This window comes from Crocuta crocuta, unplaced genomic scaffold, assembly GCF_008692635.1.
Source record: "Crocuta crocuta isolate KB4526 unplaced genomic scaffold, BGI_CrCroc_1.0 scaffold477, whole genome shotgun sequence".
Taxonomy (NCBI): domain Eukaryota; kingdom Metazoa; phylum Chordata; class Mammalia; order Carnivora; family Hyaenidae; genus Crocuta; species Crocuta crocuta.
Window position 1 is genome coordinate 1,123,912 of NW_027530193.1, and position 27,081 is coordinate 1,150,992.

At 46.0% G+C, this 27,081-nt stretch overlaps 1 protein-coding gene across 4 annotated transcripts in view; it reads left to right on the forward strand.

The window, feature by feature from the left end:
- Positions 1-24,904, forward strand: part of STK4 (serine/threonine kinase 4) — a 336,256-nt gene extending 311,352 nt beyond the window's left edge. For all 4 annotated transcript variants that reach the window (XM_077765279.1, XM_077765280.1, XM_077765282.1 and 1 more), the window contains exon 12: positions 20,777-24,904. In XM_077765279.1, the coding sequence (XP_077621405.1) occupies positions 20,777-20,935 (159 nt within the window). In that variant the 3' untranslated portion in view covers positions 20,936-24,904. The remainder of the gene's footprint in view (positions 1-20,776) is intronic.
- Positions 24,905-27,081: the final 2,177 nt, after the last annotated feature.

Here is a 27,081-nt window from a genome sequence, read left to right on the forward strand (position 1 = left end):
CCCCCCCCCCCATCCCCAGTTCTTTCAGAATGCAGGGATGTGCCTTGGATGCCCTGGAGACCAAAACGAGCATAGGAGACAGTAAAACATACTGACCAAGAGACTGGATTCAGTCCTGGCCTCACTGTTTATGAGATACATAACCCTAGGCAAGTCACTTAACCTAGAAGGAAGATACTAATCATATTTATGTCAGGGTTATTGAGAAAATTAAATTAGAAAATGCTTTTAAAGTGCTTAGCAGAGTACCCGACACAGTAGGCGTTCAGTAAATCTTATTTACTGAGGTGTATGTGTAATACTTAGGTGGGAGACATGAACCCCAGGGGAAGAGTGAAAGGTAATGGTGTGGGCTGCCCAAACACAGACGTGGGGCCAGGCCCCCAACTTCCTTCATGGTTTTTTCAAGGGCCCTGCTTGTGGTAACTCCACTTCTTGGTTAAGTGTTGTCTGCTTTGAAGTGTTTATTTCATACTTTAGATGAGCCTAATTCTGTTGTGACTTTCTTAGTCACAGGGTTCAAATACCACACACACGGATTCATATGGACCTTTTATGTGTTCTCCGATCAGATGGTTTCCCTTCTGTGGCTGCCTCGAAGCCGTAAGACCTGGGAAGTTCCCACATTGATGTTCTTTTTCAAAATAGCTTTAATCCTGATGGTGCTAGAGAGGGGGGGTCGGGGGGAGTGTGTGTGTGTGTGTGTGTGTGTGTGTGTGTGAGAGAGAGAGAGAGAGAGGGAGAGAGGATCAGAGAAAAAGAGATCCCCAGAGAGACACCAAGAGCTGTATCTGGGCGCCCACACCTGTCAAGCGCTCCCGTTTGTAAATGCTGGGTTTGCACTGCGCTCAACATTGGGTCCGAGGGTGACCAGCCTCAGGGGGAAGGACAAACTCGGATCCCCATTACAGACCCACTGGTCCCTTCTATTTGCTCTTTATTCAGGAAAATCCTATTGAATATTAAACACTATGCCAGGATTTTGTAGCCTTCAGACATGGAGGTATCTTTTAAAGATTATTTATATTCCTTTTTTTTTGTAATTAAACTTTTAATTTTGAGATCATTGGAGGTTCACGTCCAGTTGTAAGAAATAAAAACATGTTGAGGCCCTTTGTACTCTTAACCCAGTTTCTGCACTGGTGACGTCTTACAGAATTACAGTGCCTTATCACACCCAGGATATGGACACGAATGCGTGGAGGTAAAGGACAGCTACATCCCCACAAGGAGCACCCCTGCTGGCTTTGCTAAGGCACCCCCTCCATGCCCCGTTTCCTAACTCCTGGCGACTGCTCATCTCTTTTTCATTTGATATGTCTCTTCTGGAGTTTAAAAAATCTTAAGGGACTGGTGTTTCAAATGCAGTAGAGTCAGGAAATCTGCTGTCTTCTCCCAGGGGCTTTTATTCCCAGAAATGGCAGGCCCAAGTACAAGGTCATCCTCACACATTGTGAAGAAAGGTTCCGTTCCAGATCTGCGTGGGGGCTTCCTGCTTGCGAAGCCCTGGCGAGGCCATACTGCTAAACTGCAGCCATTCTAGGATTAACTTAAGCCGGTTCCTGGGATGAGTCCAGCTCCTGTGATAAAATACCAAATGCCACCTGGCACGTTATCTGTGGCGACACTTCTCATGGCAGCTGGGCCCATAAAGGCAGCCTCGGCCCAGAGGTTTATTGCTGAAGGCGTGGCCAACGACAGTCCTGTGAATTCAGCACTTGGTGTGCGCACTTGAAGAAACAGTGCTCGAGTTGCTGGTATGAGATCACTAGGGTGATTCGTGTGCCCTTCGGTAAGGTGCGTGCTGCACGTGTTCGCCCTGGTTCATGCTCCTCCCATCTCCATCTTGTTCCTCTGGAGAGGGGAGACCCCACAGAAGGCCTAGTGTTCACTCCCCGACTGCCACCCGTGCTCTCCTTCGCCTCCCTTGTCTGCGATCTGGGCCTGAGCCTGTAAAACCAGGCTGGGTGGCCAGAGCCTGGAGGCCAGCCCCGTGCGGGAGCAGATGCCGCGTCAGGTTTTCCGCCCTCCCCTCGGAGCTGCCCCAGCCTGATAGCCTCCTTCACTGTTAGGGGATCCTCCCGGCTGCTCTCGGAGAGAAGCCCCAGGCAGCAGTACTCTTCCCCTGGCACAGAGCACGGGGATCCCACATCTCACCCTGGGGCTGGGGGACCTCGGCACACACGGTGTTTACACGGGGAATTACTGAAATGGGCAGGGCACTCCGGTTCGCTGCAGATCACACCACTTCCTGTCTGCTGTTTCACAGCTGGTCTGTTGAGCTTATTTTTTCATCGCCTGTGCCAACGCCTGAAAACAGCTGCTTTTGTGACCTCTGACTTAACCAATCCCCAGACCATGGGCATTTAGGTGGCCTAGCTTTTTAATATTAAACATTGCTTTAATAAGCATCTTTGCATGATATGTATGGCTTTAGAATTAACTCCTGCGAGTAGAATGCCTGGGCCAAGCTGTTTATAAATTTGAAATTGTGATACATGTTCTCAGATTTTCCTATTGTTTTTGGTATCTGAATTGCCAGTTTGTGTATTTATGCAGTTATTAATGGAATTCTTATTTTCCTAATTGATTTCAAAGTAAGGTTACAGACCTTTTAACATATATGGTAATGCTATTTTCCCAGTTTTTAAAAAATTTTTTGTGCTTTATTTATTTTGAGAAAGCGTGCACAAGCAAGTGAGCATGAGCAGGGGAGGGACAGATAGAGAGGAAGAGAGAATCCCAAGCAGTCTCCACACTGTCAGCACAGAGCCCAACTTGGGGCTTGGTCTCACAAACCGTGAGATCATGACCTGAGCTGAAATTCAGTCAGATGCTTAACCAACTCAGCCACCTAGGAACCCCTCCCAGTTTTAATTTATTTTTTCCTTCTCCAAATTTGTATTTGAATTCCAGTTAGTTAACATACAGTGTAATATTAGTTTCAGGAGTAGAATTCAGTGATTCATCACTTACATCTAACACCCAGTGCTCATCACAACAAATGCCCTTCTTAATCCCCGTCACCCATTCCCGCACCCACCTCCCTCCAGTAACCCTCAATGGGTTCTCTATAGGTAAGAATCTGTTTCTTGGTTTGCCTCTCTTTTTCCCCCTATTATGTTCATTTGTTTTGTTTCTTAAATTCCACATGAGTGAAATCATATAGTATTTGTCATTCACTGACTGACTTATTTCACTTAGCATAATACATTCTTGTTCCATCCACATTGTTGCAAATGGCAAGATTTCATTCTTTTTTATGGCTAAGTAATATTCCTGTGTGTGTGTGTATGTGTGTGTATGTACACACCACATCTTCTTTATCCATTCATCAGTCGATGGACATTTGGGCTGTTTCCATAATTTGGCTATTGTTGCTAATGCTGCCATGAACATTGGGGTACATGTAAAAAAATCCAGATTTTCCCAGTTTTTAAAAACTTTATGGTATCTGTGCAGATATTTAAAATTTTTGGTTTTGATTTAGCAGCTTTTCCTTTGTGGATTCTGGAATTTTAAACCATATTTAGAAGTTTCTCACACCCCAAGATTATAAAAATGTTAACCCTTTGTTTTAGAACGTATACTTTTTTTTCTTTTTTCACTATTTATTGTTTGGAATTTGTTTTGATATAAAGGGTAATGTAGCAATCCACCTTCATATTTTTCTAATCAGCTAGCCAGTTTTCCTAACAACCAACAATTTTTAAAATACATGGTGAATTTAGATGGCTTCTGGGTATCTAATAGTGGCTATTTTTATAGATAGAAATTTCCATTTAAAACTCTTGAGTTTCAGTATTTTTCTGCTGTTAAAACCTCTAGAAAGGAGCTGTGAACAGAATACCATACTGGTTTTGGCATTCACTTTAATGCCTCTGAAATAGGTTGATTCTACAGAATTTGATCCAGGGTACTTCTGTGTCTTGATGCCTTTTTGCCAAGCAAAATTGATTATTTCTAACCAAAAGGCCCTCAGTGTTGGACTGAAAAAAGAGTTAGTGGATCCTCCTGAGTGGTGGCAGGTTAAGAATTTGGCATGAAGCATCGTGCTTATTTTCCTTGTCAAGTTTCTTTCTGTTCTCTAGCGTCCACTGGTCAGTGCGTCTTGTTACTGAGGACTTTTCTGGAGGGAAGGGCAAATTCAGATCCTGTTTGTTCGAGTCCTACTAATTGTATTTTTCAAATACTTTTTTTTCCCTTGGCAGTTTAATGACTAGATAGCAAAAGTCTATTTCTGACAGATAGTCCTAGCTTTTTCTTGTATTGGGGAACTTAGCTGTGGGTTGGCTTTGTGGTGCTGGTATAATTTCCCCTATGGTGATGGGCTGCTCTATCACATAGATTCTCTTTATAGCTTTCATTAGAGGTACTTTCAGGAGTTTAAAATATTATTTGAGTATCTTAGGATCTTGGCAGCTTCCTCTTTTGCAGTCATAGTCTTCTAAATTATTGGAACTTCTCTTAAAGTAGATTTTATCACTGATGCTTGCTTTTAGGCTCAGCGTGCAGGCAGAGAGGCAGGTCCTGCCGTTGTGGTTGAAGGCAGTATACACGGTGGTTAGAACCACCAGAAGCATTCTGGCTTCATATCCCATCATCTGCACCTGTTACGTCACCAGGCTAACTCCCAATTTCCTTACCTGTCAAATATGGGTAAAAATCACAGCCATCTCATGGGATTGTTGAGAATATCATGTGAGATAATGCATACAAAGCACTTGGGATGGGGCGCCTGGATGGCTCAGTCAGTTGAGTGTCTGACTCTTGATTTGGGCCCAGATCATGATCTCATGGTTCATGAGATTGAGCCCTGCATTGGGCTCTGTGCAGACATTGCAGAGCCTGCTTGGGATTCTCTCTCTCCCTCTCCCTCTGCCCCTCTCCCCAGCTCATGCTCTCTCTGTCTAAAAATAAAATAAATCTAAAAAAAAAAAAAATCCAAAGCAATTAGGACAGCACCTGGCCCACAGTAAGCACTTGATAAGTGTTACTTTTTGTCATCTTCTTTAGTGTTGCTTTGGTCTCCTGAGATGTTGCAGTGTTATCTTTCCCCTTTTGTGTAAAAACAATACAGGCCCATTGTAGACAGTTTAGGGATTGAAGGAAAGCTTAGGGAAGAAAATTTCTCCCATGGCTCCACGACCACCCTGTTTACAGTTAACATAGCTGCTTCCGGTTTCTGTACTTGAGCCTTGCTTTTTCATAGCTGAGATCACACTGTATGTATAACATGGCATCTGGATTTCTTTTCACTTAACATGTCTTAAACCTTTTCTCATATCATTAAAAACATTTATAGAATTATCACTTTTGACGACTACGTAGTAATCCCTCACATTGTATTATTTTGATCGGCTTAATCATTCTCCTTCTGTTTGGCATTTGGTATTTGGAACTTTTTTGGTTGGAATTAGGTTACTTTTAGGTCACTCTGCCCTCTGAAGCCTGGGTGTCTTCCCATCAGTGGGCAGGTTTAGGAGTTGAGGCTGCATATTTGCTTTTGTCATTGGTTTGCCTGCCGAGTATGACTTCAGGCAGCATTTTAAACATGAGACCCTGTGCCCTCAGACTCTTGCCTTTCTGTTCTGGAGTAGCTCCATACTTGTTTGCTTTTTAACTTTTTTGGGGAGGAGTTTCTTTTCATAATCCTGTGCTGGAAGAAAGATGAATGGAGGCCATGATCATTACTGTGGTCTTCGGGTCCAGGGCCCTGAGGGTGCCGGGGAGTTAGCCAGGAGAAACACCAGTTGCATGTTAATGGATCTTTCCTGGGTAATCATACGGAGCGGTTTCTGGTAAAAAGACTATCCTAAATTGTTCTTGACAAGGTATACTATTTTTGTTTCAGATTTCTTATTTTTCCTGTAAAGCTGGCCTCAAAGTATGTTAAGGCCGAATTCACTTGTACTTGGGAATATAATGAGATCTTGTACTTTTTACTTTCAGAAAACCAGCCAAGAACAGCAATCTGAAAGAGAAGTATGTTTCCAACCCTGCCAGGGAAACCTGCTGTGTAGATATGCTTTCTGAGAAACCACACAGCAAATGAATGTCGCCTTTGTCTCCAGTCACAGCAGCCTGCTTCTGCTGGTGACTCGTGCTAGCTGATTTGAGCTTGGGTTTTAACTCAGTTATTGAAATGGCACCGAGAGCAAGACCTTTTAAATGTTGGTGGTTTGTGACCCCAGGAGGTTGCTGAAATGGTCTCCACGGCTGTGAACTTGCCACTGTTTCTCATTTCCTTTGTTTGGCTCTGAGACTGCTTGATCTGTGGCTGCTTTCTTTAAAGACTGTGCTTCATGGCCATTGATTCTCTGCTGTTAAAACATAAGATGATTGTTTTCTAAGTTTATTTGTTTTGAGAGGGAGAATGTGAGGTGGGGCAGAGAGAGAGAGAGACAGAGAATCCCAAGCAGGCTCTTGCATTGTCAGCACAGAGCCTGATATGGGGCTTGAACTCACAAACCATGAGATCATGACCTGAGCCGAAGTCAAGATTCAGACGCTTAACCCACTGAGCCACCCAGACACCCCTAGGATGATTTTTATCCCAACTGCATGGTGAGGCAGAGTGCAGACCATGATTTTGCGAGTTTTGGTAGTGGTCGTATGGACAGTGATGAGAAAGCATTTCCATCTAGGTGGCTTAGAGTAGAAGTTCAGAAATGGACCCTAAAACCTGCACATAGTCTCTTGGTACCTTGGGCCGTTAGGTCGCTTCCCTGTGGCTTCACGGGAAGCACGGGTGACGAGGTCTAACATATTGAAGCCATTCTCTCTCAGGAAGCTATTCCAGCACCATCTCTGAGACTGATGGGCTGTCAGAACAGGTCCTTAAAGGGCACATGTTCCGGCTCCTGCTGCATTTTCCAGCAAGAGGCATCACCCAACATCATCTTGACTGTGTCTGGTCATTTCTGAGAGGAAAGGGGGGATTGCACACCTGGAAAGTAAGCTCAAAAGCTCTGCCTGAAGATGCTGTGGGGTTTTTTGTTTGTTTGTTTGTTTGTTTGTTTTACTTTGTCTCCAGGAAACTTCTACCTATGTGTCTATTTTGACTGTTTCTCCCAGAGACTGTACAGTTGGTTAGGATTATCTAGCTTTTCCATTTTACAGGTAGAGAAAACAAGAGTCTCTTGCTTTTAACCACTTCGTATTGTGGTAGCTTGACTTGCATAAACGTTGCCAGTCTTCATGCTGACCTACTCTCAGCAGGGCAAGCAACGAAATCTTGGGTATTCTCTGTATTCAGTGTTGCTTTGATGGTATCTGTGCTTTATTCTCTCTATAGAGTTCAGATTATGAGGGGCAAAACATCTGACCAATAGTAGATATTGGGTGATGTTTCATTAAGAGTACAGACTAGGGTCAGACAGAACCAGATTCAGTTTGGGTCTCTGCCCGGACAAATTATGAGATTCTGCAAACCTCAACTTCCCCACCTACAGAATCAGATTAATAATTATAACCGTAGATTTAATTAAGAGCAAATGAGATTATAACACAGGACGAGTGCTTAATGTAGTGACCAGCTAATAATGGTGAATAAATATTTTTTCAAATGCTGGCTTAAATTATTGTTACAGTCATTATCACCATCGTCGTTATGCAGCCAGGTCCTTAAATCCTGTGCTCTGGGCAGGGCCACACCAGCAGGGCTTCTGCCGGCCCTTCGGCCCTGCCTTTCTTTACGCTTTCTTGGTTCACCGGGAATAGCAGTGTTCGCATTCAGAGGAAGGGAGGTGGGCACACAAACCATATCTCTGGCCTCTGGAGAGCCCCTCTTTTTTTCAGGAGGAAGTTCTGGGAGGGAACTCCATAGGGACCTTGTTGTCAGAACTGGACGTTGTGGGAATTCAGGTGTTTTTCCTGCTTATAGGGAAGCACCTCTGCTCGGTAATATCACAGCTGTATTTGCAAGATGGACTCATCCTCTGCGGCTTTACATTGTGAGCAGTGCCACTCCCCTCCTTTGTCCTTGGGTCCAGTTTCTTAGTCCGTGGTCTCTATGGCTTTAGTCCACATAAATCTAGTCGGGGTTTTTTTTTTCCTCTCCCTAGAAATCTTGATTTCATCTAAGTTTTAAAAATTTTTGGCATAAAGTTTTGGATGTTAAAATTCACTGTATCTTTAAGTCCAGCTTGCTTTTCATTCCCAATATTTGATTCTTCTTCTTTTTTAAAAATCAGACTTCTCAGAGGTTTTTCTTTTCTTTTTTTTTTTAGTCATTTGAAAAGAACCACCTTTTGGTTTTATTGATCCTTGCCATTGAATTGGATTTAAATTAATAAATTTGTGTTCTTACCTTTATCTGTGGGTTTATTCCGGGGTGTTTTTTTTTCTTCTTTAGTTGGACGATTAAGTTGATTAATTTTCAGTCATCTCCCTTTTCTGATGTATATGTATCAGGCTATAAAATTCCTTTTTTTTTTTTTACAAATAGTTTATTGTCAAATTAGTTTCCACATAACACTCAGTGCTCATCCCCACAACNTCCCTTTAAAGATGACTTTAAATACCTTCTACAATTTTTGATATACAGTTTTTTGTTTTGTAAAGTCCGGTTTATTGAGATTTCATTTACATACCATAAAATTTGCTCCTTTTTAAGTGTACAGTTTGATGAGTTTTGACAAATGGATACTGTTGTATAAACACTGCCATAATGAAGATCTAGAACATTTCCATTACCCTGAAAAGTTCTGTCATGCCCTGGTTTTTGTCCAGTAGTTTCCTTTCCTACGATGCCATGTGAGTTTAGTTATACAGAACATCATCTTTTGTGTTTGGCCCTTTCATTTAGCATGTTGTGAGATTCCTCCATGTCGTTGCAGGTATATGGACTTGTTCCTTTCGATTGCTGAATAGTTTCCTTTGTATGGATGTACCACAACTGGTCTATCTATTCACCAATAGTACAGTTTTCAGTGGGAGCAAGTCAGAGTATTTTGATTCCACACTCAGGCTGTAAATACACTATACTATTCTGGATTTGAGGTTGTCTGGGCATTTTTCACATTTAAATTTGTATTTGGAGTTTGGCATTTGGGCAATATTTCCATTAGTGGCTGAGCATGTATGTGCTTGTGTGTACGCCTTCCTCCCTGTAGCAGTCTGGGTCCAGTCAGGAGACAGAAACCACATAGGAAGTTAAACAGGAGCAGCTGAATGCAGAGAATTGTTGCCAACAATAAAGGAGTAACTATATGATCTAGGGAAACTGTGTGTGGTTCCCTAGTGCAAAGCGAGCGTGCCCAAGGGGGGACAAACTACCAGGGGTTCCAGCCTCTGTGGAGAAACTAGTTTGGCCCATGGCACAGCAGGGAGGTTTGTTCATTTGGCTAGACCAGAGCTGCCACAGGGGCTCTGGGCCCGCCATAGACTAGCCTCTGCAGTACAGGTGAAGAGCGGGTGATCAGTACAGGTGGGGAGCAGGTGATCAGTACAGGTGGGGAGCGGGTGATCGGTGATCAGTACAGGTGGGGAGCAGGTGATCAGTACAGGTGGGAAGCGGGTGATCCGTACAGGTGGGGAGCAGGTGATCAGTACAGGTGGGAAGCGGGTGATCCGTACAGGTGGGGAGCAGGTGATCAGTACAGGTGGGAAGCGGGTGATCCGTACAGGTGGGGAGCAGGTGATCAGTACAGATGGGGAGCGGGTGATCAGTACAGGTGGGGAGCGGGTGGTCAGTACAGGTGGGAGCAGGTGATCAGTACAGGTGGGGAGCGGGTGATCAGTACAGATGGGGAGCGGGTGATCAGTACAGGTGGGGAGCGGGTGGTCAGTACAGGTGGGGAGCGGGTGATCAGTACAGGTGGGGAGCGGGTGGTCAGTACAGGTGGGGAGTGGGTGGTCAGTACAGGTGGGGAGCGGGTGATCAGTACAGGTGGGGAGCAGGTGGTCAGTACAGGTGGGGAGCGGGTGGTCAGTACAGGTGGGGAGCAGGTGATCCACAGCCAGTGGCATGGGTGAGCAGGGGAGAGGTGGGTGCTGGTGGGGGCAGGAGGCCTTCAGAGCTGTGAGCCACGTTGGCGCGCTGGTGTCCATGTCACTGTGGCTGCTGAAAGGTTATGGACAAGCTGAGGCTTTAAGGTCTCAAAGAAACCGGGTCCTAGACTGTGGCTGGGCCACACTTCACCAACTGTCCTCCCGTCCACACTGCCAGCCCCTGCGCTGGAGACTCAGGAGAGCCTCTTCCTCCCTGCCCTCTCCCTCCTGCCCCTCTGCTGACAAAGCTTAGTGTCACACATGTCACACACGCTTTCTTGGAGAAGCGCTAAGACTGCCATGTGCACTCAGCACATTTATCATAGAGCAGGGCGCGTTCAGAGGTACACGGACTGGTAACTGACAGACTCTCCCTGTTCTTTTTAAGGGAAATACCGTCACGTGAGAACAGTAGTGCCCACGTGCTGGTGCTAGTCACAGACACTCCATGAGGGGACACGGATTAATGAAAATTACAACTTACAGACAGTATGTTCATAGACACAAACAAAGGTCACATGAACTGTGGCATGTCACCGCACACATCATGCTGTTACCGCTGTTCGCCCCCCTCCCGGTCAGTACAGAGTGGAAGCTTTGTGTCAGGCCGCGGGTTGGGGGCGGTTTCTTTCTTCATGATGCGTGCTCATTACAGAAAACGTTTAGGATACACATGTAAAAGAAAGTTTCATGCCAGGAAAACTAACTGTTGTTTGTTTTGAACATCTAAGGGGTTTTAATCTCTGGGCTTAGATGAGCTCATGCTAGGAATATGGGGAGGATCCTTTCTGAACCAAAACAACTAGGACACATGGGCTTTACAAAGAGTTTTTTCTGGTTTGTGAATTTATACACACGTGAAAAGTATTACAGAGGCATAAATTAAATCACATCTGACTATCCATATCCAATTAAACACTTACTGAAAAGAATAAAGGGCCGTCTCAAAGTACCAAGTACCATTTTTATGCATTAATAAAGAATTAAGCCATCTTTTTTTAAGACAATCTTGAGTCAGAAAAATAAAAGAAAAATGATACAGATTCCTATTTAGGAGCTACGTGGTTTTGGCAGAATTGAAAGTCTCCAAACACACACACACACACCTCTAACCTAATTTATGTTTCTGACACTGCGGGCAGCTTGGGTCCCAAGATTCAATGGCCATTACATAAGGATTGTGACATGCTTTGTAGATAGAACTAGTCTGCTTTTGTTATAGAATTCTTCTTTTCCTCACAGGATGTTGAAAGAATATTTCTTTTTGGGTATTTAGGTTGTAAATCTCTGACACTTCATTATGTGGGAGTGCCCAGCAGTAGGGTGTATATGAGGTTTTATATACTTTGCAGAAAAAAGCACTGTTCACTTACAAGTTTTCCCACATCAGAAAGCCCAAATTATAAAAATTCAGGTCTGCAAAGTGGCTTACTCAGAGTACTTTGGTTTGCATTCTTGGCCAGTTTTCTGTACACAGTTTGTCCTTCTGGTGTATTTAAATTGGACCTTCTTTAGTCGAGGATCCCTTTTAAGGCTGCTTTTATTAAATGAACTGAGATCAATTTGTATTTTAGCTTTCACATTTTGCTTGGGATTCTTTGGGCTTCTTTCATTTGGCAGGATGAGAGAAAAAGACCTGGCCTTTTTGTTATCTTGGAAATTTCCAGCCCAAGAAAGTATACAGACGCCCAGCTTGCAGGGGTTCTTAGCTCATGATGAGCTAGCTCTTTTCCTGAATTATTAAGCTACATTAAAACAGCTTGGTGCAGTTTGTGCTTTAGGTTTTCATATCTTTTGAAAGATTAATATCCCCGCAAGAATGACGGCACGCCGGATGCCTCCCATCAGTGCTTTCAGATGTCAGGAGCATCACACTCTGCTCTGTTCTTATGCCCCACCTTCTTTAGACATTCGCCATCATTCTAGATTACGTGTTTGCTGACTTCCTGAAAGTTTTCTTCTCACTGTTTGGCTTTCTCCGGTGTGAAATTTATAAACCAGCTTAGAGCTACTCTTAAAAAAGTAGAATTTCTCTTAGCTGTCATAAGCAACCAAGACCAGAGTGGATTTTCATGTCCATTTTTTCCTTGTAGCTTTAGTGCAATCATGATGCTGGATGAGCTGTCCATTCTGATTTGGGCATGCAGGGGTCGGTGTGGACTGATTGGCATAATCCTATTTAACAAGCTTATACTCTTAGGTTTTTTTATTGATTACCTACTTCCAAAGCTTCTTGAGGGAACTGAATAAAAAGTCAGTACCATTTTCAAATAAATGCTTAAAGATTAAGGATATGTCTCTTTATTAAATATTTATTGAGAACTCTTTTCTGCTGCCCTCTCTGAAAATAGATGTAGTTCCTGCTCTGAAATAGCTCCCACTTTAGGGAAAGGAAAAGGTAGCTGGGGAGAGGGAAGAGTTAGGCATTCCCTAAACTGAAGACAGGATTATATTCCGCAGGTGCACAGAGGTGTGAAAAAAATGTGGTGCCTGAAGGAATTTGGAGTGGCTTAAATAATATTGACAAACGAACTCCTCAGTCTTTTTGTTTACTTGGCCTAATTTTATTAGTCCTCTGTATGTCAAGTGCGATAAATACTCGAAATAAGATTTGCATGTCATTTTTAAAAATTCTGCCATTCAGACTTTGCTCTGAATCAGAGTGAGTGCTCCTTCTTTGCACTATAAATGTATCAAAAATGTAAGGTCTCTCAGAGATTCCAACCACAGGGATTCTTCCTTGTCTCTGTAGTACATGCTCCCTTCACACAAGGGTGGCTTGGGCTCTGCAGTCAGATGCTCCAGGGCTCATACCCTAACACCACCACTTATCCTTGCCGGCTTCAGGGCCAGGAGCAAATTCCTGTATTTCTCTAAGCTTCAGTTCCACCTCTGTAGAGTGGGATATTACTACTTATGTCATGGACTATTCTGAGGTTACATGAAATAAAGCATGTAAGGTGCTGAGCACACAGCACTCAATGAAAGGTGGCTCTCATTACACCTACTTAGCAGTCATGAGTCACTAACGCCATGGATTGTAGCTCGTTTGACTCAGCTACCTCATCTATCTCTACATTTCGTGTGCAGGGATCCTGCCATGTACTTTCTGCCCTGTACACACCTTTGCTCAGCCTCACCTCTGTCATCCCTACTGCTGCCCCGTCTAGACCTGGCACACATGTCTGAGCAGGTACTCGCTACATCTTCATAATTAAAGACACGATGCTTGGTAGCAGCAGTGCAACGCCTCTTACCATCTGTTAGTCTTCTGTATTTGGGGTATGAAAGTTCCTGATGCATTCTTGCTCTGGAAAGCCAGAGGCATGATGGTAGGGAAAAAATCTGGGTTTGGTCAAAACATTTTTACCTTTGGCCAAAGACTGTTGTAAAATTCACAGAAGAAAAACAAAATAGCAACCAAAGCAGGGGCATTGTGATTTTCAAAAATAAGTTGTGAAAATTCATGTCAGAACAGAGTTGGAGTAAATTCTAAGCCTGCAAAAACTACTACAGAAATTAATTTTGTCGTGTAATTTGAAGGATGATTTTTGATAAATCGCAAGAAAATAACAGCATGCAAGTAATAGACTTTATATTATAATGAAACCCTTTAAAGAAAACACTTTTGCTTTTTGTCTTTTTGTTTATACCATATATCAAATCGTATCTTTCAGCCACACACACGCACACAGCATGTCCTGAGCTCCAGGTGGGAGGCTCTCTGGACGCAATCTTTAGGTTGTTTGAGGCTGGTCTTCTGACCCACATCAGAGTTTTGTGTCATTATATCACTGGGCCTGCCTGGAGCCACATTTCTTTGTTTTAACCAGGTTCAAGGTCTGCATTTCATTCCAGTCTTCTTGGTAAATATTTTAAATACATGCAGCCATGTTTTCTTTGGTTGGAATTCTGATAACAATTCCATGTATTGACTTCAAGTAACCGTAAACTCAGAGTGGGACTGAAGTAACCAGTAGTAATAGTTTTGCATTAGGAAGATTTTATAAGGGGCTGATGGAAGCATACTTTGGCATGACCATAATTTGAATTAGAGGAAATTTCCCATTAACATTCCCACAAGGTTCATTTGAGCAGCAAGATCTTTCGAAATTCAATGACCTAGTGCTTACTTAACCCACATAGGTTATTATTTGACTGTCAGCTCCCTGCTTTTCTGAGTGACTACCTTCTCGGTCACCTGCTGAGAATTTATTGCATCATCTGAGAATCTTCCTAGAGTTACCTCCTTCCACTACCTTCTCGGTCACCTGCTGAGAATTTATTGCATCATCTGAGAATCTTCCTAGAGTTACCTCCTTCCAATCTAGAATCCATGCCTAGGTAGAGACAGATTCTCATCAAGGAAGGATAAGTATCCTTGGTGGATTTTAAGTCAATGCCCTATGTGCTTTTGACTGACCTTGGTACCTTTTCTCTATTCCATTTTTGCCAACCTTCTAGTGGCTGGTGTTGAAGGTGTGGATTGGCACAGTGCTGGCTTCATTCAGCTCTGTCAGGCTTCCTTGTCGTCTTGCTAAATTCCAAAGGCGTGTTCTTTCCTCATTCTTGGCCACTATAAAACCATCACCTTTGACAGGGCCTCAGTCTGACTCACCTGTCCAGAAGGGGCAGTGTGTTTGGGAAATCCTGGTGGTGATATTGGATGCAGAATTATGAGTGCTTAAGTATGCAGTATGTACAGAATTGAAGCTTGTCCTTAAACGTTTTGGCAAGTCTCTCTCTTTCTCTCTCTGATGGTTTTTTTTAGGGCCATAGCACGACACTGCTTGTACAATAGACTTCTGAGGTGAGTTTCTAGCAGCAGAGGAGCAGAACTTTGAGTCTTGTTCCTTGGACATGGACCAGACCTGTTTGTTCACCATGGGCCTTGTTGCCAGGGTAGCGGGGAGCTGTGCTCTACATTCGGATGTGTTAGTTCAGCTTCACTCTGCTCATGCAGGTAGGCTGGCTGTGACTGTAGTCCTCTGAGTCCCTGCTCATCTGAAACACCAGCCGATCTTCCCGCTTGTTCTCCGGGCAGTTCAGAATTTCAGAGTTGCTGAGCCTATCTGAGGAGAAACCAGTTCCCATCAGCCTTCTATATTTGGACTAATGCTGGGAATCTGAGGCTCTCGCTGTGGTCTGGCCGGTGGGGAATCAAGCCAGACTCCCGAGCTTCGGGGTTTCTCACGTAGAGTTCACCAGCGACAGCTCTGTGTGTGCTGTGTCCTCACCGCATTGTGAGCTCATCAGGCTCAGTTCCTACAGCAGCAGCAGCTACTCTTTATGTTTTGTGCTCTCTCCATTTTCCAAAAAAAAAAAGGATTTAAGGTGGTAGCTCCCACTTATCCACTTTGTTTTTGTTGTGTACCAAACACTATGTTACATACTTTACCGACACCTCTGAACCTCACAACTTCCCCTGTTGGATAAATACTGCTGTCCTCTGAAAATGAGGAAGGTGAGGCACAGATTGTGTGACTTGCCCAAGGGCATCCAGTTTGGAGCAGAGCTCCAGGGGACCCGGGTCCATGTGACTGCAAAGCCAGTGCTCCTGCCCCGAAGCCTAGCTGCTTCTCAACACATATGGCCTTTTACGTTCCTGTTGCCCCACAGTGTGTCTGGCCGGGTAGAGCTGCCAGAAAAGTTGATTGACCCCGTTGGCAGCATGTTTAGCAACCTTGTATGGAGTCACTGCCCCTCGGCAGTGGTGCCTGGGACGTGGTAGGCCTCTGGTGGTTTTACTTGAGGAAAGGCAGTGAAGTAGACAGTATCCTCCCATTTTACAGATGAAACCAGATCCCAGAGAGGTCAGGTGACCCCTCAAATCACCCTTCATCGCTAGCAGTGGCAGTTTTGAATCCACAGGCCATCTGATGTATTTGACGTCAGCCGATTTGGTAATTCTTCTGGTCTCCCATGTTGTTCACTAACACAAACAGGCCTGTTTCCAGAAACTCTTAGAGAGGTGGTTGCAGTCTTTCTGGTTCCTCGCTGTATCACTTTGGGCAGTTGCTTGCTCACTCTTATCCTCATTGACCTCATGTGTCAAAGGAGGGCAGTCATAATACCTGCCTTGCAGATAGATGAATTCATGCAGATGCACTTAGCTCAGTGATGGGCGCATGGCATACGCTCAAGAAATTAACATACTGCCTCGATGTCTAAGTGTAGAATCCAGGAGTAGGACGGCGTTGTATCTGGCTGAAACAGGGTGAGGCCCAAGTTCACACTGCCTACTTGAGGATACGGAACATTTCCAGAGACCACTTCCGCTAAGAGAAATCTCCCCTGCACATATGTGGCTGCCTTTACTTGCTCAGACATCGACATCACACTGGGTGAGCAAAGCCGAGGCGTTGGGTCAGGCGCTAGTGAGCACAGTGGGAAGCATCCATACTGTCAGATTCGGAGCCCATCCGTGGCCATTTACTCAAGACTGATGTGTTGATTAGCCTCCGGGTGGTCAGCGAATTCTAAATAACCGTGGTGAAGAGGCCTATTTTAGTTTCTCTATCCTCCTATGACCTCTCCCCGTGCTTGGTCTGCTCTCTTCAGCATAACCCACCTTCATTAATGAGCCTGGGGCTCAGGGCTTGGCATTCATTTTGTCTGGGCCCCAGGGATCATCCCTTATTCTCTTGATTATCTCATTCTTTTTCAAAGTAGTAGTTCCTTTTCGTCAGAATGAAAAATTGAAGTGAACGCGCCCGTTAGAGACGCCTTAGCCGGGGCTGGACACCTCCTCCTTTTCAGTATCAAACACACTGATGGGATTCAAGGGAGCAGAGACTTCCTTTGACGCCGAAGGAATGTTGAGAGGGACAGAAGCTCTGTGAGGGCAGCCCTCACTCCTTGTTCCACACGGGGTCCTCCCCAGCTCCTCGCCCAGAGCCCCGCGGCCTGTGGCGGTGCCCGGGGAGCTTGCTCCCTCAACCTCAGCGGCTTCCATCAGTATTTGACTGGAAACAAAGGGCAATTTATTCATTCCCACACATGGTGTAGTGAACAAGATAGTCACTACCCTGTAGAACTTTTGTCCTAGTGAGAAACGCAACAAGTGATGGAAAATAAGTAAGGATGAGTGATTACTGCGTGCCACGATCATTTTGAAGGAAGTAAACCACGGGCTGAGACACAGCAATGCACGTAGGGGAGGCGACTTTTCTAGGTGAGATGCTCAGGGGAAGGCTTTCTCCAGTTCTCTGCGGAGTTGACCTCAGAGCTAAGGCCTAAAGGTAAGGAAGAACTGGGGACGACCCATCCAGGCAGAAGGACCCGTCCCCATGTAGCCCTTGAGGCCAGAGAAAGTGCAGCTTGTCTGAGGATTTGAAATAAAGGTGGCCAGAGGGTGCCGAGCAAAAGGGAGGGTGGTAGGTGATGAAGCTCCAGGGGACCATGGGGCCAGAGATGTATGGCCCTTGTCACCCCGGGGATTTTATCCTCATGCCGCAGGCAACAGGGGGACTCGACTGGGTCCATCTCTATGTTTTTAACGATGCCCGTTGCTGTGAGATGATGGTGGCCCGGATTGAGGGACTGGACTTGGGTCACACTAGTGTTTGAGAGATGAGATCGAAGGACGGGTTGTGGACAGGGGGTGGTGAGGGGGAGGAAGAATCAGGGATGAATCTGTGCACCTGGCGGGAGGGCGGTACCACTCCGGGGACGGGGGAGACCGGGTGTAAGGAGAATAGGTTCGCAGGTTTGGGAGGCTGGGACTCGACAGTTTTGTTTTGGTTGACATTAAGGTGCCGATTTCCATGAGCCGATCTGGAACCAGGATATAAAGCAGGACCTGCCCTGGGTGTGTGAGCCTGGAGTTCAGAGAATTCTGGTCTGGAGACGGACCTGGGGGAGTCACAGTCTAGAGAGGCTGTGTAAATGCGAGGGGACAGATGAGGTGTGCCGCAGTGCGGGACTTGGTGCAGCTGGTGAAGACGGCTCACGCCCCCTGCACGGCCAGGGAGGGTTTGCTCCTTCACAAGTCCGGCTGCAGCAAAACCGGAGAACCACAGTTACTCTTCTGCAAGATACCCATTTGAAATTTATTTATGCCGCCAAGGACCAGGAAGGTGAGATGCTACTTTTGGCGCCACGAAACCATTTTCTGAGCTTGTTTTCAGAAAAATCCATATCTGGAGTGTGAGGGAGGCATTAGCGGTGACTGGCTGGCTGTGTTCTAATAGGTCAGGTGTAACTTAAGCCCAAACAAAGCCTTTGGGCAAGTAAATTAGCCTGAAGGTGGCGGAGATAAAGCAAGGGTGCTTGTTGTGGCCTCTGGATTAGATCAAGGGCAGAAGGGCTGCGCAGAAACGGGAAACCTAGAAGCCTTGACCGGAGACAGGCAGCAATTACTTTGTGAGAACTTTGCTGTCAGGAAAACAGGAAGGAGGATGTAGAACGAGGCTCATCAAACTTAAGGAATCACAAGGAACAAACGAGTAGCTTCTTCAGCAGGTAAAGTCCTTACTTCCGGGGGCGTACGATTGAGTAGCTCACAACCTGGAACCTTTAACAGGTGATTCCAGTGCACACGATACATGGGTCATAAATGAGAAATACGGAGTCTGACAAGATCTTGAGGTCAGCTTGGTAGCCCTCTGTTACAAGTGGGGAAACAGAGGCCTGAGGAAGAGAAGGGTCTTGCGTGAAGCTGCCGAACAAACCAGAGAGCCAGTGCTGCTTTGATTTCTTCATCTTGCAGTTGATGCTTCATCCTGATAGATGATAACGAACAGGTCTCCTGATCCCCAGCACCCGCTTCTTCTCCAGAGGAGGACGCTGAGGGGTTCAGAGGGGAAGTTACTTGTCCAAGGTTGCACAGTCTCTACAGACTGACCATCTGTGACCCTAACGATTAACACCTCAACTGCCGGGAACATTAGGTATCAGGTCTGGAGTGGCTTCTTTTTGAAGAAGGAACCGAAAGAGCTAACGACGAGGCGAGCATTGCTCTTTGCAGTGTCCCCGGGACCAGAACACCCCCCTCCAGCTGGTCTGAAACCACAGGCTGGGCTGGAAACGAGGTGCAGTTTCTTCAGCCCAACTTTCCAGCATCCCGCACACTCGTCTCTGCATTCCCTCATCACAAAGCGCCTTTCGTCTTGAACTGTTAGGCCTTTCTTGTTTCTCAGACCACCTCCCTGAAGCAGGCCAAGGTAAATTCCTGTGGCGACAGGTCACTAAACCACTCCTGGGGAGGCCACTGTAGGCACTTCACACTCAGTTGCACCCCACCCTGTAGAGGAAGGGTGGACAGAAAGGTTCCTTCACCCCCTTCCTCTACTACTTCCCTGTTGGGGGCTCAAGAAGGGGCCAGGGATATGTTGATTCCATAAATCTCTGCTAAGACTTGAGTGAGCCTTTGAGTTCCTGAAACACGGCACCTATTATTAAACTGGTTGTGTGCTCACAGAATTTATCACCACCCGCTGTGGATAATGTTCGCTTTCATTCCCACCCCTGCCAGACAGGAGTGGCCTTGCTTGGATCTAGTGACGCAGCTTATGTATGGTGGTGAAACTTCTTGCCTGACAGCTGCAGACACGTGTTGAACTTGCCCACTCCTGGGCTCTGGTGGAGAGAGAGGACTGTAACACGTGCTGCCATCTTTAAGCTCATGGTGTACCAGGGACCATGCTACCATCATGATAGCCCTGATCTCATCTAATTCATAAAATAAGCACAATGAGACATGGCTGTCCCATCCCTGTAGGTGAGCACAGCCTGGAGAGACAGGGACGCGCCTGAGTCTCAGCATTTGCAAGAGGCAGAGCCATGTTTTAACCACAGATTGAGCTGGTTCTCAAACCTGTGCTTTGCTCCTCTGCTCTTCTGTGATCGTTGTTAAGAACATGACCTCTGGAGCCTCATTGACTGGGTTTGAATCTTGATTCTGCCACTTGCTAGCCATGAGACCCTGGGCAGGGTTCTTCACCACCTTGTTTCTTGGCTTGTTCATCTATAACATGGGGATAATGATATATGCAAATCATAGGCTTGTTGCAAGGATTATATGAGTCGATGTATGTAAAGCATGGAGCATCTGGCACCTAGAAAACACAATATAAGTGCTAGCTTTTATTATGAGTTTATATATCAAGTCCTGTTGTTTTTTTCCCTGGATGATGGAAACTTAATCTCAGAAGTTTCCAATTACCCCTCGCACTCCCTGCCCAAGGGCTGTGTCTGCATTCTCGAGATGCCTGTGGAGGTAATCCATAGGAAGTACTTAAGAGTGGTGCCTGGTGTGTGATCAGCTCCCGATGATTATTAGTAAGACAGGTGCCAGACACTGGGGGTGCCCGGGATGGCATCTGATCCACGGTGAGCATCCATCCTCCCTGGTGTGGTATCCAGAAAAAGACGCGGTCACCATCCAGACGCTCGTCTCATGGGTAGCATGAACAAGGGGACAAGAACTAGGGGGCAAGCATTATTTTGCCTACACCAAGTGGCTGTTATTTTAATGCCCTAACAATGAACCGATATGTAATTTGTTGAAAAGATAGGAGAGATGAAAGTATTATTGGTTAAGTTCCTGGTCAAAGCACAGTAAATCAGAGAGATTAGCACTTACTTGTCCAGGGATAAATTATCTCCAAAAAACCTGGCGGCGTGCTGGTCATGAATGAATTGGCCCTTTCCAACCGCTGCCCCCACTCCAACTTCGTCTGGCCACAGAGCCTTCCCTTCTGGGTGACCGGAGAGGCTGGGCTTCTCGGCTATCCTGTGCTGACCTTGGCTTTGACGTGACTGTACTCTCCATTTCTCCTAGCTTAAGAGTTGGACAGTGGAGGACCTTCAGAAGAGGCTCCTGGCCCTCGACCCCATGATGGAGCAGGAGATTGAAGAGATCCGGCAGAAGTACCAGTCCAAGAGGCAGCCAATCCTGGATGCCATTGAGGCTAAGAAGCGGCGGCAACAGAACTTCTGAGAAGGCCTGGCCAGGCCAGGAGGGCCCCTGCCCGTGCTCCAGGCCTTTGGTGAACTCTGGCTGCTCGCCACTCAGGCTTGTCAGCCAGCACTTCCGCCCCATCGTTTTTCCACGGCACCTTCACCTCCGTGAACTCAGGAAGTGCACCAGTGGGAAGGGCTGCCTGCCGTCAGCGCGCCATCTTGTGTGTGTATTTAAACTGATCGGTTCTATTATTTCAAAGGATTCATATCAGCGCTTTCAAACTCAGAGTTTTTAACCCCAGGAACAGAGACTCCTAGATGAGTGATAGCTGGGAAAGTGTTACGTTGTCTTGTCTTTCCTCTCCCAATGGCTTTCGATTGTTCTTTCTGGAAAACTTTTTAAAAAGATATAAATATGCACATATATATAAATTATAACTGGATTCCCCACTGAGTGTGGTGGCATCTCTGTACAGGTACAGTTTTAAACAGTTGGCCCCTTTTCTGTAAGATTATGGTACTGTGGGACACGGGGGCAGGGGACAGCAGAAGGCTGTTGGGGTCACTCAGCTCCCAGGGGCCTACCTCACGCTTTTACAGGGCTGCAGTTAAAAATGAGGTCTGGGCCAGCTCCCTCCCCACAGTTTCAGCCTTGGGTGGGTCATCTCGGGCCTCAGAGCTACTGACTGTGTCCAAGGGAAAGCCCTGAGAGTTTGTGTTTACTTTTTGAGTCCCAGGAGAAGCCTAGCACCCTCTTTGTAAACTGCCCCTTGCGGCTTCAATGCCTTTCATCCATCTCCACTCTCCCGACCGCCTAGAGTCACAGCACAGACCCTGCCCAGTGCCTTAAGAGGAGACATGAGCCCGTGCGGGAACGGGTCTGCCAGGTCCTCTCTGCAAACGTGGGGCCGAGTGCAGGCCGCAGAAGAGAAGGTGGCTTCAGACTTCTCACTGATCGTGTGAAGACCACTCGGCTGCATTTTGCTCTGCATTCCTTACAGACATGGGTAGATGGCATTGCTTTTGGTGATCACAGTCCAATATGCGACGGTTTTCTTTTTTCTTTACTGCTGAGGAGTCTAGAAAGAACCCCTGGAGGTTCCGTCCGGGCCCACAGAATGCCACAGCTGGAAGGGACTGTAGGCATCATCTGGCCCGACTGAGGCTTGGAGAGGGGAAGTGACATGGTGACAAAATCACAAAGCAAGTTGAAGAGATGGGAGTAGACCAGAGCTCCTCACTCCTGGGCCCCTGATCCAAGCAGCCCCGTCCATGGGGAGAAACCTGTGTCAGTTTTGGTTAAGTTGCCTCAGGAGCCCTCTGAGGCACACTTGCCTTTGCTTGGTCCTTTCAGTGGGCAGCTGGCTCTGAGACCCCTGGGGGGGGGGGGGGGGGCGCTACTGGTGGTTGTGGCTCAGTCCTTCCGGAGCTCTGTAGCTCCTGGCGGGCAGCGAGAGGCACCAAGTGGATGATTTAAGGCCTAAGCCAGATCAGAGGGCTTCACAGAACAGCACTGAGCCATCTTTCTGCAGCAGGGGCTCAAGGCCACGTGTCCTGTCGTCGCACAGCAAAGGGTAGACAGTGCGGAAAGGCAGATGTCTGCTCATTTTTAATTATCTCTTCCCCCACCCCCTCTGGGAGAGCACCGACTGGGCTGCACCTAAGGATGGTGTAATTTGACTCCATAATTGCTTTTGCTTCCCAAACCTGGGAATCAATGGAAAGGCAGGGAATGTTCCTCTTCTCTGGCCAGATTCTGTTCTTTGTAATTCAAGCAAGTTTTTAAAAATGTAAGAGGCAGTGGTTGGTCTGCAGGGTTTGGCCAGTTAGGCAGTCATGTGGCAGATACAGAGAATAAGGGCGACCAGAGGACCTCACTAGAATAAACGACGGCAGCTAAAATTCGTTGACCACTTAGTATGTACCAGGCACTGAGCTAGGTGGGCTTTTTATATATGTGAGATCCAAACTTCACGATAACTCCATATGTTAAGTATTTTATCTCTAGTTCATAGATGAAGGAGCAAGTTCAGAGAGAAAAAAAGTTCTTTCCCAAGGCAATACAGCTAGTAAGAGGCTGAATCAGGATTCATAGCATCACCATGTGGGACCAATATTTACAGGGAAAGGGAAAGTCACACGTCTTTCAAATGAAGTGACCACCTTTCTCGCACAGAGTAAATAACTCTCACTGGCATTTTTAGGTTGGGAAACAGCTGAGTTAGTAGTCCAGTCTGACAGCCAAGTGAGTCTCACCAACCGTAGCACGGAGTGTGCGTTCCCCTACACCATCTGCTGTGCTAACCAACAGGACTGCCTAGGCCTCTTTCTCTTTAGAGAGAGGAATGCCTGTTTCTTCCTTCCTAAGCTAGATCCAAGTAAAAGAAGGTTTTCGTTTTTCCCCATAAATATTCTTGGGTCATGAATCTTAATCCGTAGTTTATTTTTCTTTCAGTCACGTGTGCACCCACCACACTGATCCAGCAAAGAACACTGCTCACCAGTCTAGCTAGACAGAGCCCTTTGGCCAGAAGTCAGTTTCTTTGGGCCACATACATTTCCTGACAAGGTGTATTTGTTTTTTAGTGGTGGAGAGTCAGAGGAGCAAGTCCCATTCCCGGCCCCCCCACCCCACCCCCTTGAATACTAACTTCAGCATAGGTCAGCTTGCTTTCATTGAGTCCTGAGCTTCAATAATCGCTCCAGCATTTTTGACTCAAGTTTCCAGGGAACTCTGCACCTCGCCTCTTCTCTCCTTTAAGAAACAATGACCCACACCTAGTTGTATCTTGAAAAAATCTCAAATTCTCTAAATATCTTGATTGCTTTCTCATCAATAATTATGAAGAAATTTCTATTTCTCTTTTCTTCTTTGTCCCTTCTTCCAGCCACCAACTAGATAGAGAGATGGATGGGGGACTGTCTGGCTTGCTGACTGGCTGGCTAGGGGGCTGGCTGATGGGTGACTGACTAGATAGATAGATAGATAGAACCAAAACTCTGAAGCAACTTAAGAGCTGGAGCCTTGACTCCTTGAGACTGTACATTCTGATCCAGAAAACATTTATTTGGCACCTGTCAGATGCCAGAGATTTATTATACCATTTAAAACTCAGTAGCTCTTACCAATATCAGAAATGAGAGAGGTGACATCATTAAGCTCCTACAGATACTAAAAGGCTAAGAACAATATCATGAACAGCTTTATGCTAATAAATTCAATAGCTTAAATAAAATGGACAAATTTTTTGGAAGATAACAAAACACCAAAGTTCATTCAAGAAGAAAACAGATAATCTGAATAGCCCTGTATCTGGTAAACCTTAATAGCTCTGGGAGGTATAGGTATTAATGTCCTCATTTTACAGATAAGGAAACTGAGGCTCAAAGAGGTGAAATCTTTTCTGCTCAAGGCCACGCAGCTAAGATATGGCAGAGCTAGGATTCAAATGCAGGTTTTCTGATTCTTAGTCCAGTGCCCTTTTCTAGCGTATAAACCACATTGCCTGTCAAGACTGCAGCTCCTTATTTGCTGGAAAATTGTTTCTTCCCAGTCCTCAGCCTCCCACCCCATCCTTTCGTACGCACTCTGTGTTTTCATCAGGATGATATTCATTGTATTTGGACTCCATGTTCTTTTTTGTGTGTCTGGGGGGACAAAAGAAAGAAACCTCCTCCACCAGCTTGCACTCGAACCAACTTGGAAAAAGCTTAAAAGCTGTTGCAGATGTACAACTTAAAAATGTGAAGTTTGTAGCTTTAACTTTTTGTAATAAAAACTAATAACACTGGCTTACGTGCTGACTTGAAATGCTATTTTATAAAGTTTGGATGTAAATAATCAATCGAGGTCAGCAGTTTGTATATGTATGAGACATAGCTTCCTCCTTTGCACCTTTTTTAAATTTGAGGTGCTTCCTGTGTGCTTTTATGTTAGAATTGTTGTTTTTCCTACTTCCTACACATTGTCACCTGTGTCTTAAATAAACTGTCCTTTGGAACACAAGACTTTCTTCTTTTTAAAAATGAGATCCTCCTTCTGTAGCCTGGATAATGGTGTTGTGAACCTCTATGACATTGACTCTGTTGTATGTTTATTTCAGAGTCCAAAGCTGGGGGAGAGGCAGGTAGGGTAGGGAGTAAACGTTGACCGTGTGCCCGGTCCTGAGCCAGTTGTCAGGGAGATAAAGATAAACCAGACACAGTTCTTGCAGACCGGATGGGGAGTCAGCCAAGCGCACACGGAAATACCACAGGAGAAGGAAGGTCACCGACCGTGGACACAGGAGGAGGGAATGACAGTCATTTCTGCTGGGGTGCCCAAGGGACTTTTCTGGAGGAGATCGTGCATCTTGAGACGGCCAAGGCAAGAAGCGAGGAACCGAAGACATCCTGGGCAGAGTGACCAGGCTCTGCGGAGGGTGTGGTGTGAGATTCTGGACGTAGGGCCATCATGACATCCTTCATCCCTGTCTGTGGGTTGCATGGACCTGGACCAGCCACAGCCCAGCATTCAGAGTGGGAGCTGCCCTCCTGTGGCCCAGCCTTATCCAGAAATACTTTTCTAGCCTGACCCACCCTGCCTTTTCTCAATCTCCAAGTTTACACCAAAGCAGGGAAGGAACGGAGTGAGACCAAAAAGTTAAGTATGGGTCTCTTGAGTCAAATTGCACTACAGTGTTTAATAGTTCCACAGTCTATTTGCATAATGTCATGCTATTCTGTGAGCCCTCTGGGAGTGGGGGTGATGTATGTTTCTCGTTGCCTAATTTACTCCCCTTACTCCCTGAAAGAGTCAGGGTGTCTTCCTTCCTAGTGCCAGGATTGATGACAGGTGTTCCCTATTGCTCAGACGGAGAACCTGTGGCCAGAAGACAGGAAGAAGAGATGAAGTAAATTCCCATTTACTAAGTAAGCACTTACTAGATGTCAGACATACTGCCGAGCCTTTCAGTTGTTTCATCTTTTTACACAAACTCTGAAGAATCTAGTAATAGACCCTTTTTTAAAAGTTTATTTATATTTTGAGAGAGAGCGCACATGTGAGCAAGTGTGGGAGAAGCAGAGAGATTGGGAGAGAAACAAAATCCCAAGCGGGCTCCATACGGCCATTGCGGAGTCTAACGTGGGGCTTGAACTCATGAACCATGAGATCATGACCTAAGCCGAAACCAAGAGTCAGACGCTTAACTGAGGCGCTCACGTATCCCTAGTACTCTACCCTTTCCGTAGATAAGTGATTCTAGCAGTGTGCATTACTGCCCACTAGGGAGCGTGCTAGAAATTCGTCAGAGTGGTTTTGCTGTGACCATGATCGCAGGGTCCGGTCAGCACTTAATGGGCAGAGGCAGGGATGCTAGCTGTCCTGCAGTGCATTCTGGGACAGTCCTGCAGAGCACCGCAGTCACACCCCACTGGACATTTCTGTTGGTGAGAAACTTGTTTATAAACACCTTATTCGAAACCAAACCTCACTGACCTCTAAACACAAAGTACTTTGTGCAAGGTTTTACTATTAATTTTCCAAGAATGAACTGTGTGGAATGAAGGGACACTTGTGGTTTGTTTCTTGTGGAGCTTTCCCAAGAGTTGGTCTCCATTTCAGAAAATCACATCATCTGCGGCACTGGTGCCGGCAATATTTGAGTCACTAGTGCAATTGTAACGCTCATTCATGGCGAGTCTGTGTCATGTGTAAATGAATAAATGATCATTTCAGAGAAGGATGAAGTGCCGTAAGGAAAATAAAACAGTAATGAGATTGTGGGCAATATATGTGTGCGTGTGTGCGCATGCGTGTTTGCACACACGTGCATGCACAAATGTGCAGGGAGAGACAGCTTTATATAGAGTGTCTAGGCAGGTCTCTGAAGAGATGGCTTTTGAAGTGAGACCTGAATGACAGGAAGGAGCCAGCCAGCAAGGCAAAACCCATGGACGGAAGGCATTCCATGCTGAAGGAGCAGCAAGCACAAAGGGCCTGAGGCCAGGACAGAAGTCTGATTTGTTGGAAGGATGGGTGCCCTGCCTGGAACAGTGCACAAGGGATAGAGGGGGTGGCAGTGACATCAGGGAGGTGAGTGAAGATGAGCATGTGGGGCCTTGTGGTCCATGGGAAGGGGTGTCATTCCTGATGAGACCAAAGCATCAGAGGGAACCCCCCCCCCCCCCCCCCTCTCTGCA